Here is a 17276-nt window from a genome sequence, read left to right as displayed (position 1 = left end):
AAATTTTTTTAAATGATTTTTATTTTTTTTCCCATTATAGCTGGTTTACAGTGTTCTGTCAATTTTCTACTGTACAGCAAGGTGACCCAGTCACACATATATATATACATTCCTTTTTCTCACATTATCATGCTCCATCATAAGTGACTAGATATAGTTCCAGTGCTATACAGCAGGAGTCCCAGTGCTATACGACAGGAAAAAGTGAGATTTTAGAATCAACATTAAGGTAGGCAGCCCAGGGCTCAGTTGAATCTCAGCCCTGAGGCTGCAAACTGTCCCCTCAGTTAGATTCCACTGCTTTTTTTGGCAAAAGTCTCTGCCCTTGCTCAGGAAAGTGTAATCATTTGTATGCAGATTAGTTTCCCAAAGTATTGACTCTACTCCAGATAAAATTATCTCTTGAACTCTGGAAGAATCATAACACAACTTTTTTTTGTTATAATTACTTTAGTTCTGTGAACATGTGGAGAGAAAAAAAGCTGCACTGAAGCATTTGTTCTTAAAGGGCAATTACTGAACAGCTGTGGTTGCTCCAGAGATGAGGCACAATCAGCACGTCAATTGTCTAGAAATTAGCCGAGTTTATGGAAAGAAGCACAGTTGGCGTGCATGCAGATTTGGGGTTTTGGGGGGCTAATTTTTTTTTTTGGGGGGGGCTGTGCCCACAGCATGCAGAAGTTCCTGGGCCAGGGATTGAATCCACACCACAGCAGTGACAACACCGGGGATCCTTAACTGCTAGGCCACCAGGTAACTCCCAGATTTGGTTTTTGAAAGTCTGACTCCAAAGGTGTGTTATCACAGAGGAACACTCAGGATTGACTCTTAGGTGCCTGAGAAACAAATGAGCACTTTTATAGACATCACGGAAAATTTTCAGAACTTTATATGAGAAGCATGCTCTGTAGTTTGAGTAACCCAGAGGGACATATCTACCAGGTACATTAATGATGTATATGACTATACACATTTGCCGATACCCAGAAATTCTACTACGCAAAGAAGCAAGAAGATTCTTGATTTTGAGGAGCATAATTTCAATGTATAAACAAATAAATTAGATATAGAGTAATGTTTGCACTGGCAAAAGTGTCCCAATAAGATACTTTTAATGTTGAGGTTCCCTACTTTATTTAAATTTGGGACCATTTTGAAGCTAGAGAACTAAAGGTCAAAACAATATTAAGGTATCAAAATACTAAATCATAAAATATAGAGGGGACAATCTCATGCAAGACCTGGCACATAGCACCTGCCCAATAAATGCTTGTTGAATGAGTAAATTAATGCACATTTTAAGGATAGTACTTATTGGGTAAAATGAGGTTACACATACACAGTATAAGATTTTGCAGATACACTAATATATATTAATATCATGTTACATGTCAAATATATCTCAGTAAAAAAATTTATATATATATACATATATATATAAAGCTTCATACCTTTCCATAAATTTTTGAAAAATGCTGCCTCGAAGACTTTCACAAATTTCTTCTATGTATGGCTGTAAAGAATGGGAAAGAAGTTCCACGTTGCATCAGTAGGAACGTGTTCAAATGAAAAACACAGATGGATGAGACTCAGATGAGGTGAGGTTTCCAATTATGCCACACACCTACATCTTATACTCGCCCTTCTTAGCTCATGTCCAATTGTCACCATTGGATTCATGGTCATGATAATTTACTTAGCAATATAACCTAGGCCACTCAATGTCATGTTCCATGAAGGCAAAGACAGGTCTGTCCCATGTGCCACTACATCCCTACTGCCTGACATGGCTCCTGGCAAGTCACAGACACATCTTAAATGACAAGAGTTAGCGTCATGGACAGGTGATCCATGAGGTCCCACAGAAGGGCCCATGGCTCATCATCATCTTGAAGTTCTCAGTGATTTCTGAACAAGGCCCCCACAATTTTCCTTGTGTGCTGGGCCCTGTAAGTTATGTGGTACATCCTGAAAACAATATAGTGCAGCCTATAAGTTACTATTAATTATACGGTTACTATTAATAACAACTACCAGAAATGATTAGCATTAATATTGAGCTTTAAAGATGAAAAGCCAAGGGACCCATGGAGTACCTTTTTTTTTTTTAATGAGCTATTCCCAAGGTCTTTGAGCAAGTTCGTGGCTAAGTCAGGATTCAGGCCAGGGCTCCTGTCTCACTTGTAAAGTGCTCTTTTCCCATGGAGAACAATCTACTTCAATTTCATGCCACTTTACACATTAACAAATAAAACTGCATAAACTTATTTTCCATGAGATAGACTTCAAATCAAGAACTACAGAAATATCAAGTGCCAACATTTCACAGCTCAGCCTAGATTCAATTTGATAGTTTTAGAAAACATCTTGATACCCTAGACTCAGTGAATGAAGCAAATTTAATGTTTTCTGTGTCTTCATAGAGCATCCTGAAAATTTACAAAAGAGAAGGACCAAATCAGGAACCATCCAAGGTAAGTGATAAAAAAGGAAGCCTATAGAAGCCACGGACACCAACACAAGCAGTGAAACAGCCGCAGCTTTCCTGGAACTTTAACTTCCTGCCACAGGGCTAAGCTAGCCTCCACCATCTGGCAGGGCTATTGCTGTCCTGGGCAGGGCACTGGACCTGGTCACTAAAACCAGGTGGACTTTGTTCCCTCTTTAGCAACAGGGAAAGCTGAGCTTCTTTCTGAGGCCCCTTCCAGCTCTGAAATCCTATGTTTCTATGATGACATACAATAAGGATCGTAGCCAAGTCTTCTAGATACTAAAGACTTGGGGCCACAAGTCTTCAGAGGTTCAAAAGTCATCAAAAGACAAAACAGATCAAGTGTTAAAAGATGTATGAAAAAGTTAAATTTATCTATGACAAATTTTATATTTACAAAAACTGTTATGTGAATTTTTTTTCATATTTTATAAAACATCGTGGCGTTCCCGTTGTGGCTCAATGATAATAAACCCAACTAGTATCCATGAGGATTTGGGTTTGATCCCTGGCCCTGCTCAGTGGGTTAAAGATCCAATGTTGCCATGAGCTGTGGTGTAGGTCACAGATGTGGCTTGGATCTGGCATTGCTGTGGCTGTGGTATAGGCTGGCAGCTAGAGCTCTGATTCAGCCCCTAGCCTGGGAACTTCCGTATGCTGCAGGGGCGGTCTTAAAAAGACAAAAAATAAAACAAACACAAAATCCTGTGCTTTTGCTAACAAAAGACAAAGTTTACTATAAATTCTTAAGACTAGATATGATATACCACATTGTCACTTTTCAATAGGAAGAAACACAAAATATGTTAGGTAAACAGAACAACAGCCAGAGCTTAATAGTAGGTTCATGAGAAAACAGTCTCACCTCTCTGGTTCTCAGTTCCCTTAATCTGTAAAATGGGATAGTTCACAACTAATTTGTAAGGCTGTTGTGAGAACTTACTAAGATTAAGAACACTGAGAGCCAAGCACAGAGCCTGGCACATTCTAGGACCCTAAAGGTAGTCCTGGTCCCCTCTCGACTCTTGCCACCAAATGTACAATTACTTATGTGCAATTAGTTATTTCTAAAGTTGATTTTGCAAAAGAACAAAAATAAATAGAAAGCATTTTCTATTTACTTTCAGATCTTTTTTTTACTACCTTCTTCTCCTTGATCAGAAATTTCAATGCAGGCATCACACTTCCTGATTTCAAAAATAAATAAATAAAAATAAAAACAAATAAATAAATAAATATAAATATATATATATATATATATATATATATATATATATATAGCTTTTCAGGGTTACACCCATGGCATATGGAGGTTCTCAGGCTAGGGGTCTAACTGGAGCTATAGCTGCCAGCCCACATCACAGCCACAGCAACGCCAGACCCAAGCCATGTCTGTGACCTACACCACAGCTTATTGGCAACACTGGATCCTTAACCCAATGAGTGAGGCCAGGGATAGAATCCATAACCTCCATGATGGGAACTCCCTAAATATATTTTAAACCTACAGTAATCACAATAGTGTGGTACTGACATACAGACAGACATTATGGACCAATGGAACAAAAAAGAGTCCAGAAATAAACCCACATATCTATGGTTAACTGACCTTTGACAAGGGCATCAAATACACACAATGGGAAACAATAAATGGTGTTAGTGGAGTTCCCGTCGTGGCTCAGTGGTTAACGAACCTGACCAGGAACCATGAGGTTTCGGGTTCGATCCCTGGCCTTGCTCAGCAGGTTAAGGATCTGGCATTGCCATGAGCTGTGGTGTAGGTCATAGACGAGGCTCGGATCCTGAGTTGCTGTGGCTCTGGTGTAGGCTGGCGGCTACAGCTCCGATTAGACCTCTCACCTGGGAACCTCCATATGTCACGGGGAGTGACCCTAGAAAAGGCAAAAAGACAAAAACAAAAAACAAAAAACAAAGACAATAAATGGTATTAGTAAAACTGGACACCCATATGGAGAATGAGACTGACCCTGACCCTAAACTCACACCATATACAAAAATCAACTTAAGATGAAGTAAAGACTTAAATACAAGACCTGAAACCATACAACCACTAGAAGAAAACACAGGGGAAAAGCTTCTCGACACTGGGACACTGGTCTTAGTGATGACTTCTTTGGCTATGACATCAAAAGCTCAGGCAACAAAAACAAAAATAGACAAGTGGGACTGTAGTAAACTAAGAAGCTTCTGCACAGCAAAAGAAAACAATTAACAGAGTGAAAAGGCAACCTACAGAATGGGAGCAAATATTTGCAAACCATATATCTAAAAAGGGGTTAATATCCAAACTATATAAGGAACTCCAAAAAACTAAATAACCCAATTCAAAAGTGGGACATTTTTTAAAAGAAGTCACACAAGGGGCCAACATGCATATGAAAAGGTGCTCAGCATCACTCATCATCAAGGAAATGCAAATCAAAACCATGATGAGCTACCACCACACCCCTGTCAGGATGGCCATCTCCAGAAAGTCAAGAGGTAAGCATTGGTGAGGGTGTGGAGAAGAAGGAACCTCTCTGCATTGTTGGTGAGAATGTAAACTGGTCCAGCCACTATGGAAAACAGTATGGAGGTTCCTCAAAAAATTAAACAGAGAACTACCATATTATCTGCAATCTCCCTTCTGGTGTATATGCAAAGGAAACGAAATCAGTCCTGAAGAGCTCTCTGCCCTGCTGTGTTCACTGCGGCAGTATGCACAACAGGGAAGATATAGAAACAACCTAGGTGTCCAACAATGGAATGAATGGGACAAGAAAATGCGGGATGGAAACACACACACACACACACACACACACACACACACATAGATTTAAGGCATAATGCTATATTATTCACATAGAAATCCTGCCATTTGTGATACTATGGGTGAACCTGGAGAACATTATGCTAAATGAAATAAACCAGACACAGAAAGATAAATATGATATGATCTCACTTACATGCAGAATCTAAGAAAGGTCAAACTCATAAAGCCAGAGTACAATGGCAGTTGTCAGGGGCTGAGAGGTGGGGAAATGGGGGATGTTGGTCCAAGGATACAAAGTGTGAGTTATGCAGGATAAATAAATCATGGAGATATAAACCACAGCATGGGGATTACAGTTAATAATACTGTACTGTATACTTGAAGTGTGCTTAGTCTTTAAGGGTGTTTTTACCATACACCAAAAAATGTAACTGGAAATATGAGGTGATGAATAGGTTAATTAGTTTGATTATGACAATCATTTCACAATGAATATGTGTATCAAAACTTCACTTTGTATACCTTAAATTACATACAATTTTTATTTGTCAGTTATAACTCATTAAAGCTAGGGGTAAAAAAAAAAATTCCAAATCAAAAAATGCCAACTAACTTTATGGTCAATGTCCCTGTATAAACGGGACATCTAAGCATATAACTTCTTTTTATACTTTAATCAGTACATGTCACAATACACTGCACTAATACACCTTCTTATTTAAATCAACTCAATAATGACTATTTCCTTCACCTTTCTTTTCTTTTCTTTTACAGCTGCACCTGTGCCATATGGAAGTTCCCAGGCTAGGGGATGAATCAAAGCTGCAGCTGCCAGCCTAAGTCACAGCCACTGCAACACTGGATTCTTAACCCGCTGAGCAAGGCCTGAGATCAAACGTGCATCCTCACGGACACTATGTTGGGTTCTTGACCCACTGAGCCACAACAAGAGTTTCTCCTTCACCTTTTAAATAAGAATGTCAGCCAATCTATGTCTATTTTACAGGAACATTATTGATTTATTTTCTTATGAACAAATCGGTGAAGTGTTTTGAGAAGATATACTGAAGTACCTTCTAGATCAATACTCCTTGAAGGCTCAAAGAGAATTTTGGTGGTCTTTGCATCTCACCCAGAGTTAGCTTTTTAAATGTTATTTATGCTCCAGGAAAAGCAAAAATCAGGGCTGTAAAGTCCATGTACCCAGAGGTATAATTTAGCCAGGTTCGATGTAATTGACAGCAAGACTGTCTCTGAACCGTGTCAGACTTAGAAAACTGAAATTTGAACACTAAAAATATCATGGAGGCAACAAAAAGCAGACATTCACGTTGCACTTTCTGAATGTAAAACGTCTGATAAGAGCTGACATTTATGGAGCATTGCGATAGGCCTGGGGCAAAGCAACTCGCATGAATCTGAACTGAATCTTCAAGACCCCCATTTGCAGGGAGGGGTGGGGTCATTCCACCTCCCACATGGGAGGACTGAAGTGAGGAGAGGTACAATAGCTTGCCTAGGGTCTCTAAGTCCAGGGCACTGAATTTCAGAGCCCAAGCTTATGACCAACTAGACTGTATGAAAAGATTCTACATGTTAAGAGATACCCATCGAATCATTTCAGCAGAAAGAGAGCACCCAATTTGTGACGGTACCCAAATGGTCTCGGAGTCAAATATGTATTTTCCCTATAGAATAATCAGATTCATTCTGCATAAATACATAAATCCTATCATAGGACACCAAGGCAAAAATCAACTTACTTCTCTGGAAATGACTGAATAAGGATAAATGAAAAAAGAAAAGGATAAATGAATTAATTTCATGTATGAGAACCAATCCATTAATTACTGGCATTTTTTTCATATTTCTTAGAACTCAGAGAGACATAAAAAGTTACATTATTCATTTGAAAATGTGAACATGTCCTTGCAAGTTGCCACCTCTAAACCCACAGGACGACAGAAAAGGCTTTGGGGAGGAGAAATCAGTATATCTGAAGGGCAAATACACAGGCCCATTAGTTGTGGACTGAGTTTCCCAAGTCTCATCATTTAAATCTGTATGACTGTGTTGTGTTCCAGATATGAGGAGTCAGGGTAAAATCCATTTCCTCAGTCATGATGCCAAGGCCGTTCAAACATTCACTCTTGATTCTTGAAAATGAATCTGGGAGTTCCTGTCGAGGCGCAGTGGTTAACCAATCCGACTAGGAACCATGAGGTTGCGGGTTTGATCCCTGCCCTAGCTCAGTGGGTTAAGGATCCGGCATTGCCGTGAGCTGTGGTGTGGGTCGCAGACGCGGCTCAGATCCTGGGTTGCTATGGCTCTGGAGTAGGCCAGTGGCTACAGCTCTGGTTAGACCCCTGGCCTGGGAACCTCCATATGCCGTGGGAGCGGCTCTAGAAAAGGCAAAAAGGAAAAAAAAAAAAGAAAAGAAAAGAAAAGAAAAGAAAATGAATCTGTTTCATCTGGGACATAATCACTGTAGGGATTGACACCCGCACCACTAGAAAGTAAACCTTGAGAAAAATAAAAATAAAAAAATAAAAAAAACAAAAATGGCATTCCCTTCATGGCTCAGTGGTTAACTAACCCAACTAGGATCCATGAGGATGTGGGTTCCATCCCTGGCCTCACTCAGTGGGTTAAGGATCCAGCAATGCCATGAGCTGTGGTATAGGTTGCAGACGCGGCTCAGATCTGGCGTTGCTGTGGTGTAGGCCAGCAGCTGTAGCTCTGATCGTACCCTAGCCTGGGAAGCTCCACATGCTGCAGGTGAGGCCTTAAAAAGAAAAAACAAAAAAAAGTAAACCTTGTAAGGTCCCTGCTCATCACCAGGGCCAGGATGTCAACCAGGAGAAAGCTCTTTCCTCCACTGTCTTGTCTTGATTGATTTATAGAAAACACATTTCTAGAAAGCTCTCGTGGCCCTTTTGGGGAAAGCCTTTACAGAGGATGTTGGTATAAGAGCACAGTGCAAGGAGAAGACAGGCAATATGAAACTCCAGTTGCTCCAGATAAACCTCCAGGTAAGAAATACAGTCTCATGTACCAACTCCTCCGACACGTCCACATGTGCCAAGAATGTCCCCCAATCCACCTGTTAAACAAATGAGAAACATTTACTTGGAAATCATTTTCCCTTACCTGAAAAAGGGTTGACGTCACTTGTTTCTTAGACAGATGACTCTGTACGTGTTCTACAGCTTGCTTGGAGAATGGCTTTAAAAAAAAAATAAAAAAACAGTATTTTTCCCACAAATATAAAACAGAGCAAAACCTCTGTATGTTTTACAATATCACAACATATAATTTAACACAACAATTACTAAGTAGGAACCTATGGTGATTACATCAACATGCATTCTTCAAAAAATCTGTTGGATGCTTGTGGGCAATCCAAACAGATGACTATTCCTCTGAGCTCCCAGGGTCCTCAGATCCCACGCCAAGAAGGACGATGAGCACGGAAACATCTAACTGATGTGTCTAACCCCACAAGTGATCAAGATCACTTCAATAAAAAAGTGTAAGGAATCTTATTATCACATTATTAAAATGCCTACATCCCTCGTTTAGCTGACACTGAGGGCCTAAAGATCTAAAATTCCTATTATATAAGAGAAAATGAATGCATAGAAATATATGTAAGAATTCAATGCCAGGATTGCAAAGTTAAATCACAATGTTGTAAAAGACTCTAGGTTAAGGACAATCTTGCTGTAACCACAGCACAGGCAAACTGGTCCTAAAAGAAACTGATACTGACAAAAATTACAAACTCTATCCTCCCCCCCAACTTCAAATTATATCTGCAGTAATGCACAAGAAGAGCTTAAAAAGCACACCGTCCTGCTAAAAACCCTCTACACTGTTGCCCTATGTGAAAACTATGTTTACAGAGGCTTTTCCAGTAAGCATCTGGCATTTTCCAAGGTGGCGAGGTAGAGAGCATCGATGATTGGCTCCAGCTCAGAAATTCGGTAAGATGTGCAGGCATCATGATAAATACGGAAGCACTAACACATCACTCTCAGGACCAGGGCAGTCCATCATGACTTCCTGTGCTAATGGAAAAGTTGTGACTCTGCTGATACAGCAGCTACTACTGAGCACTTGATGTGGCTCATGAGGATGCCAGGAATTAAGTTTTTAATTTCATTTGATTTTAATTAATTTAAACACATTTAAACGCCCGCATGTGGCTGGTGGCTACAGTATTGGACACTGTGGCCCAGGGCCCTTAGGGCATGCCTTCGGAAAACAGTCTTCACACAGAGAGATTACACAGTAAACTTTCATTATTCATTATTCCACTCACTCCTGGTGGAATAATTTTCTAGGAACCTACTTCATCCTAATGACTGCATTAGGTTGTTTCTCTGATTTAAAAGGGAAGAAAACTATCTCAACCATCGTTCAACTATCAATGAACTGAATTAACATGATAATTACAATTCTCATTAATTCAAAGAAAGCATTAAACATTTTTATTGATCAATGTTTGATTAGCCTAACTGTTAAAGGAGAGTTAAGGGAGAAATAATAAACCTTAATTTCCTTTAGAAAATCTGGAATTGAGATTAGCCTTCTCTTCCATTGACCTGCATTAGCCATGTTATCAATGTCTGCAGTGAAAGCAGCCACTCTTGGAAACCTACTAAGTGTTATGTAGGCAACAGCCATTGGAGCCGTGTTATCAGGAAACAAGTGACAAAAGAGAAGTGGGTTCCCTCCTGGATGAGCATCGTTTGATTTTTACATTTTCATTTTCATTCTGGGAACATCTGAGGGCTGTCTCGAATTTATCTATACGAGAGTAACAGGATGAAAAGGGATACTTACATGGGAACAGGACAGCAGCTCCTTCATGATATAGGTGTCATAAATCTGCCGACTTCTACAGAGGCGATCTTCCTCGTTTTCAAGCTTCTCATATTCCTTTATCTAGACATTAAAAAGTTACCACTGTTAACTATGTCTTCCTAGAAACCTACCTTATTAAAGGCTATTACTAGTCTTGGCAGAAACCATTTCCACATGAGATCAAGCACATTACTGAAGTGGCTATTCCACAGGAAACAACTACTTCTAATGTTGTAATGAAGTTGGAATAATTTAAATTCAGCTTGCAACATACAAATGGATTTTTTTCCTATGATGAACCTCGTCATTTAAATTTAGAAACACAATATTAGGAAACAAATCCTGCCATGGTTACAATTATCATACAATATACCAGCCATGGGCCATTCATCCTTGCCAAGCACAAATAATTTAAATTTAAATTTGGGCGTAATCCAGTTCTGAGAGTTATGGTGGGGATCGTTCTCAACTACAGTGTTCCTGTTACAAAACTAACAGGAAGGAAAATAATAATAAATTGCCAGGATTCATACAAAGGTTTTTCTTTTTAATCAACTAAATATTTCGGAAAGGCATTAACCACAGATAAAAGCATTGGTTTTTTTGTGTCGGAACTTTACCTGCACTCGAGAGGTATTAACAGAAAGCTTCCTTCAAATTGTTATGTTTTACTAATAACTTAGGGGAGGTAACCTGACTGGTGTAAACATAAGCCAAATAATGAAATGAGCTTTGGAAACACTTGCTTTATGAGGACATGACCCCTATTACTTTAACCTCGTAACACAAGTTCTCAGATCAGAGAAGTGTTTTTATTTATTTACAGAAATATGTTTAATCTAAAAGACAAGAAGAGAATGAAAACACTAAATACAGAGATAGTATGAAGACGGCAGCAAAGATTTTCAATATATATAATCACCAATAACTAATATGACTTATTTTTGGGGAAAAAAATGTTCCCACCAAGTAGCCAATAATTATACTGACTTTCATAATATCTGAGTATTTCTTATTCTGGTGTGATAAAAAGTGGGGCCACCTATCCTATGGAAGAGAGTATAAACTGAACAGGAATAAAAGTTACCTTTTCACTGTATAGTCTGAGTTTGACAGTTTTGAAACCAAAACCAGTAAATCCTCTCAGCATTTCTGATAATGAAAGGGCAGGGAGGGGGTATATTTGATGCTGAGGTCCTCACCAAGGGCTACCTAGTTCAAACATTGAGAAATTTACTGGGATCCTCTTAACTGTCCTTAAATATCATCAATGAGCTGGCTGAAATTCACAAGTCTGTAACTGTCAGGGCTTAGAATGAAGCCTTCTTGGGACAGACACTTAAAATCCTGAACATAAAGGCAGGCAGACTAGGACAGACTGATAACCCACCCGAGAGGAAAGCACTTTTTTAATAAAGAAGCAACCCAGCCGTGTTGACATAACCAAAGGACCTGGGCTTAATCATCCTAAATCAATTCAGGAGAACATGTCTAAAGGGTTCAAACGCTGTGCCAGATGCAAATACAGCAGCTGCAAGGAAACAGAAGCCAGACGCTGAAATCTGAGGTAGAGTTGGAAAATAAACAAAGGACTCAGGCTCGGTTGATTTCTTTTGTTGTTTTGTTTTAATAAGGTCCAAAGTTAATGCCAGAATGCTAGGAGACAACAGCCAGACTGCTAGTGAACCAGAGGCAAATGTTTCTGCCTACTCACTTACTCTAGGAATAATATAACTTCATGGAATCATTACCCTTGAAAACAAGTGTAATGATACCTAGGTCTATGTTCCAGGGGCCTATAAAGCAAGCTGACATCTGGTTAAACAAGCTGATTCTATGGGAGTTTTCTACAAACTGTAATAATCTGACTATACAGAAAACTCCAGTTTCTTGGGCAAATGATGCTCTGAATCACAATGCTGGCTTTAGTAAGAGCTTTGTGCCTCAAACTCCAACTCCAACAACAGAAAAGGTTAATTCTTAGTAGGCAAAGGAAGAGCCTAAAATATCCGTAATTCAAAATTCACTTTTTATTAACAGTCAGACCAAAAATCAAAGAACATGCAGTCGAATATCAATTAGCTCTACACAGGATGTCCTGGTTGTCGCATATGGAGAGAATTCTGGCAATCAGGTTGTCCTGGGAACCTGAGCAGGAAGATGCCGGGGTTCAAGTCTGTGAAAAGTCTCCCCTACAGCAGAACAGAAGCATCACCACCCACGATGAACATTCACTGATCACAAAGTGCTCCCCTTCAGCTTTGGTGGTTTCTGATCTAACAGCTAAACATGGAGCCTAAATACTCAGAGCCCTAAGAGTGGGTCCTTTCTGCCCATAGCTGTCATGGTCCCCACTTTCTTGCCTCCCTTTTGTCTCATTACCATCTCGGTGGTCAGGGAAATCACTAGCAGCCTCTGCCTTGCCCAAGCAAGGGTGCCTTTTTTGCCCTTAGCTTCCCTGACATCTCAGCAGCATTCAGTGCAGGGGTCCACCCCTGCCTTCTCTGAAGCTTTCTTGTCTGACTTCTGTGATCTACACTCTCCAGGGGTTTGCCACACTGCCTCCTCTTCTTGAATCTCCCCTGGTAATTCTTCCTCCTCTGCTAGACTTCTAAATGCTGGAGTACCTCAGAGCACAGTGTTGGGGGCACCCCTTTATCACCCACTACACTGTCCTTGGGTAAGGCTCTTCAGTCCCACAGTGTCAAACACCCACTATATTCCAATCACTGAGCCCAGATCTCTTGGACTCACTTCTCTCCCAGAGTCCCAGATTCTGAATCTTAAAATACCTGGCAGATATTTCCACATCTTTATCCCAGCCAGTCATGCTCTTCCCTTATCACAAAAACGAATAAAGCATCCTCCCAGCTGCTTAAGCCAAAAAAGGAATAATCATCATTGATTCTGCTCTTTTGCTAATGCCTCTGTCCCCACCACCCCCTACATCCAATTCATCCACCAATCATGTTAGTTTTATATTTTACCACAAACCCAGGCCCAGCTTCAGGTAGCAGTGGACTAACCTCTAATAGAACAATTCTGGACATACATAAAATCCAACTGCATTGGACCATTGGAGAGTGATCAAAAGTACACAGATATGGAGAATGGGCATCAAAGAGAAGCTGGAAAGTAAGAGAGGATATTTCTGAAAGTAAAGAGCCAGGCAGAGAAGGAGAGCTCCAAAATTCTACATATAAACTCTGGTGGACCCCAAAGTGACATGTGAGCATGACAGACCTAAAGTATTCCAGCTAAGGCTAAAAGGACTGAAGAAGATTCGGTTACTACTCACCATATGAGAAGACAGAGCTTAGTCTAAGTAAATCTAATTAACTGCTGGGGCAAAAATAGCAATATCCTTTGAAGAAGCACACAGAGTGTACAGTATCAACAACATCAGTATACAAGATAGAATCTAATATTATTCCATGTACGAAGAAGCAGGGAGTGTGGCTCATATGCAAGAGTACAGACCAATCCAAGATGATTCAGATGCTTGAATTATCAGACAAGGATTTTAAAGTAGCCATTGTAAGTACACTCAAAGACATACAGAAAATATGCATGTAATAAACAAAAAGATAGCAAATAGCAGCAGAAAATAATAACTGTGAAAAGAACCAGATGGAAATTTTCTCTGAAAAAAAAAAAAAATTTCAATGGACACACACAATAACAGACTAGAGATACTAAGAGTCAGTGAATTTGAAGACAGCTCCATGGAAATTATCTAATCTGAAGAACTGAAAGAAAAAAAATATTTGGGGAAAAAGTACACAGGGAATCAGTGACATTGAGGATAATATCCAAAGCTCAAATATACATATGACTGGGGTTCTAGAAAGGGAGGAAAAGAGATTGAAGTAGAAACGAAGCTTTATAATGGCCCAAATTTTACCAGATTTGGTGAAAGCCACAAATTTACAGATTTAAGAAACCAAGTGAACCCCACAAAGAATAAATACAATATCTGAAATTGCTCCACTAAAATGCAGATTGTCAGAAATGACTGTGTTGGGGTGGGAGAAGCAAGATACTTCCACATTTGTCAAAAAGAAACATACTTCTAATATAAAAATACTTGTTGAAAGTGGATGGGAAAATATATAATGTGAAAACAAGCACAAGGAGACTGACCTGGTTATATTAACATCCAGGGAGATCAATTTCAAGACAGTGTTACCAGCAATAAAGAGGAACATTTGATACAAAAAGACATAAATGTATATGCACCTAATAACAGAGCTTCAAAACAAAGGAAGATTTTTTGACAATAAAAAATAAATTGTTGGAGTTCCTGCCATGGTGCAGTGGTTAACGAACCTGCCTAGGAACCATGAGGTTGCAGGTTCGATCCCTGGCCATGCTCAGTGGGTTAAGGATCCGGCGTTGCTGTGAGCTGTGGTGTAGGTCGCAGACGTGGCTCAGATCCTGCATTCCTGTGGCTCTGGTGCAGGCCAGCAGCTATAGCTCCGGTTAGACCCCTAGCCTGGGAACCTCCATATGCCGAGGGAGCGGTCCTAGAAAAGGCAAAAAAATAAAATAAAATAAAAAAGAAATTGTCACCACCACCATATTGGTGATGCTAGCATTTGTCTTGTCTTAAATATTGGTTACTGGAAGGTCTATGTAGGAAGGTAATGGAATGAAAGATAAAGAGGGAAAAGTTGGCAATAACTAATGCAGAGAAATGTGAGTGTTGGGATAAGCAATGAGGAATTTAGATCATAGAAACATTACATGTTTATTTTGTGCAGAGCCTGGGGACACAGGAAAATGGAAATGTAATGCACAAAATAAACATGTCAAGATAACTGACAACAGAGCTTTCTAGGCATCAGAATCATAAAACCAGAAATTAAAGGAGTTCCCATCTTGGCTCACAGTTAACGAACCCGACTTGCATCCATGAGGATGCGGGTTTGATCCCTGGCCTCACTCAGTGGGTTAACGATCCAGTGTTGCCGTGAGCTGTGGTATAGGTCGCAGACATGGCTCCGACCCCGTGCTGCTGTGGCTCTGGCATAGGCCCCTAGCCTGGGAATCTCCATATGCCACAGGTATGGCCCTAAAGAGACAAAAAGATAACAAAAACCCAGAAATTAAGAATCCACTAGACAGATGAAATCAAGGAGTCATAACAATTACTGATAACTTCAATCTTAGGGCTTACTGACTTAGAGAACTGTATTTGAAGCCCCAGGGTGGATGGTATTGCCAGTTAAAGAATACAGAGCAAGCTGTCAAGGAGCTCTAAAGCATTTTCCTCCAAGGGGATAAACTGATAGGCCAGATCAATCATATCAGGCCAGGAGAGAGGTGAGAAGAGCTAGAGAATAAGCCAACAGAGAGAAATTCCAACGCTTGAAGTTCAAATGGAAACACACTAGCAGTTGCTACCACCACCATATTGGTGAAGAAGTGCTTAAGAAACAACCAAAGAAACTGTGCATCTGTTTCATCTGAAGGAGACGTCTGTATTTGACAAAGCAGCTGAGTATATGCTGAAATTGGAGATGTAAAAGCTTTTAGAAATACAAGAAAGAAAAAAACTTTTAATGGATCAAGCTGTGATTCTCATTCAAATAAAATGCCTAATTCAGACTGAAATAATAAAGTTACTTCATACTGAATAAAATCCTTTTGGATTCAGCTTGCTTTTTTTCACATGCTAAATGCACATCATCATTTGATCATTCTTCCTGAAATACAGTGATATAATTAAAAAATGTAGAAAAATATCAAGTTCTCATATATACCAACAAGCCAGGACAAAAAAAGAATATCCCTTCAGTTTATTTTGCACAAAGATTACTACTATCAGCCCTAACTATGCTATGCTTTCTTTGGACCATTTAAAAGGCTTTAGGGTAAAGCTACATCATGCTAATAATGCTAGCATTTGTCATGTCTTAAATATATTTTAATTAAGATGTTTTCTAGATTTTAATTTCCTATTTGGCCCATAAATTAGTTAGACATTATTTGTCTCCAGACAGCTAAGGATTTCTTATTTAGGGGTTCCTGTCATGGCTCAGTGGAAATGAATCTGACTAGCATCCATGAGGATGCAGGTTCGATTCATGGCCTCGCTCAGTGGGTTAAGGATCCGGCATTGCAGTGAGCTGTGGTGTAGATCACAGACGCAGTTGCTGTAGCTGTGGCTGTGGTCGGCAGCTGTAGCTCCAATTTGACCCCTAGCCTAGGAACCTCCATATGCCGAAAGTGCAGCCCTAAAAATACAAAAGACAAAAAAAACTTTTTAATTTTTTAAAAAAAGGATTTCTTATGTAATGCTGTTACTAAATTTAGGCTTAAGCTGACTGTGGTCAGAGAACACATTCTGAACAATTTCAATCCTGAAATCTGTGGAAGCTTTCTTTAGGGTCCAGCCTATGATCTACTTTGGTAAATGTTCCATACGTACTTTAAAGAATGCAAACCCTATTTCTGCTGGGTGTAGCATTCTGTATGTCAATTAGGTCAAGTTTACTCATTATTTTATTAAGAACTTTCTATCCTTACCAAGTTTTGCTCTGTTTGTTCTATAAGCTCTTGAAGTATGTGTGTGTCCTACTAGGATTGTAGAATTCTTTTCTTTTGGATCTTCCTGCCAGCTTCTGTTTTACATATTTTGAAGTTATGTTATGTGTAGCATACAGATTTAAGATGGAGATATTGACTCCTCTATCATTATGAAATAATCTCTCTTTATCTCAAAGTAGCATTACCATGTACTTTGTTGTTAGTATAGCTATACCAGCTTTCCTTCAGTTAGTGTATATATTAAATATCTTCTTCTTTCTGTTTAAAGTTACTTATTTAAAAATTGTGATTCGCTATTTTGTATACCTGTAACTTCTATAATGTTGACAGCAGCTACACTTAAATAAAAAAATAAAACAAAATATTTTTAAAATAAATAAAGTATGTCACTTATAAGCAGTATATGACAGGGTTTTCGTTATTTACCCAATCTGACAAACTTATTCTTTTACTTGGAGTATTTAGTACATTTATATTAAATGTAATTACTTATATAGATGGATTTATAGTTACCACCTTAGTTTGTTTTCAGTTTGACCTCGTAGTTTATGTCTACCTTTTATTCCTTTTTGGGGGGTTAATACAATGATA

General features: G+C 39.2%; 1 protein-coding gene across 1 annotated transcript in view; it reads right to left on the bottom strand.

Moving 5' to 3' along the window:
- GRK3 (G protein-coupled receptor kinase 3) overlaps window positions 1–17276 on the bottom strand; it is a 128144-nt gene that overhangs the window by 52761 nt on the left and 58107 nt on the right. Inside the window, exons 4-6 of the mRNA XM_047762235.1 lie at window positions 10113–10214; window positions 8415–8489; window positions 1452–1513 (exon numbers count right to left, since the gene is read on the bottom strand). Coding sequence (XP_047618191.1) covers window positions 1452–1513; window positions 8415–8489; window positions 10113–10214 — 239 coding nt within the window. The remainder of the gene's footprint in view (window positions 1–1451; window positions 1514–8414; window positions 8490–10112; window positions 10215–17276) is intronic.

Source organism: Phacochoerus africanus, chromosome 15 (assembly GCF_016906955.1).
Source record: "Phacochoerus africanus isolate WHEZ1 chromosome 15, ROS_Pafr_v1, whole genome shotgun sequence".
Lineage (NCBI taxonomy): Eukaryota > Metazoa > Chordata > Mammalia > Artiodactyla > Suidae > Phacochoerus > Phacochoerus africanus.
The sequence above is the reverse complement of the archived record's forward strand: the minus strand, read 5'-3'. Positions and strand labels throughout refer to the sequence as shown.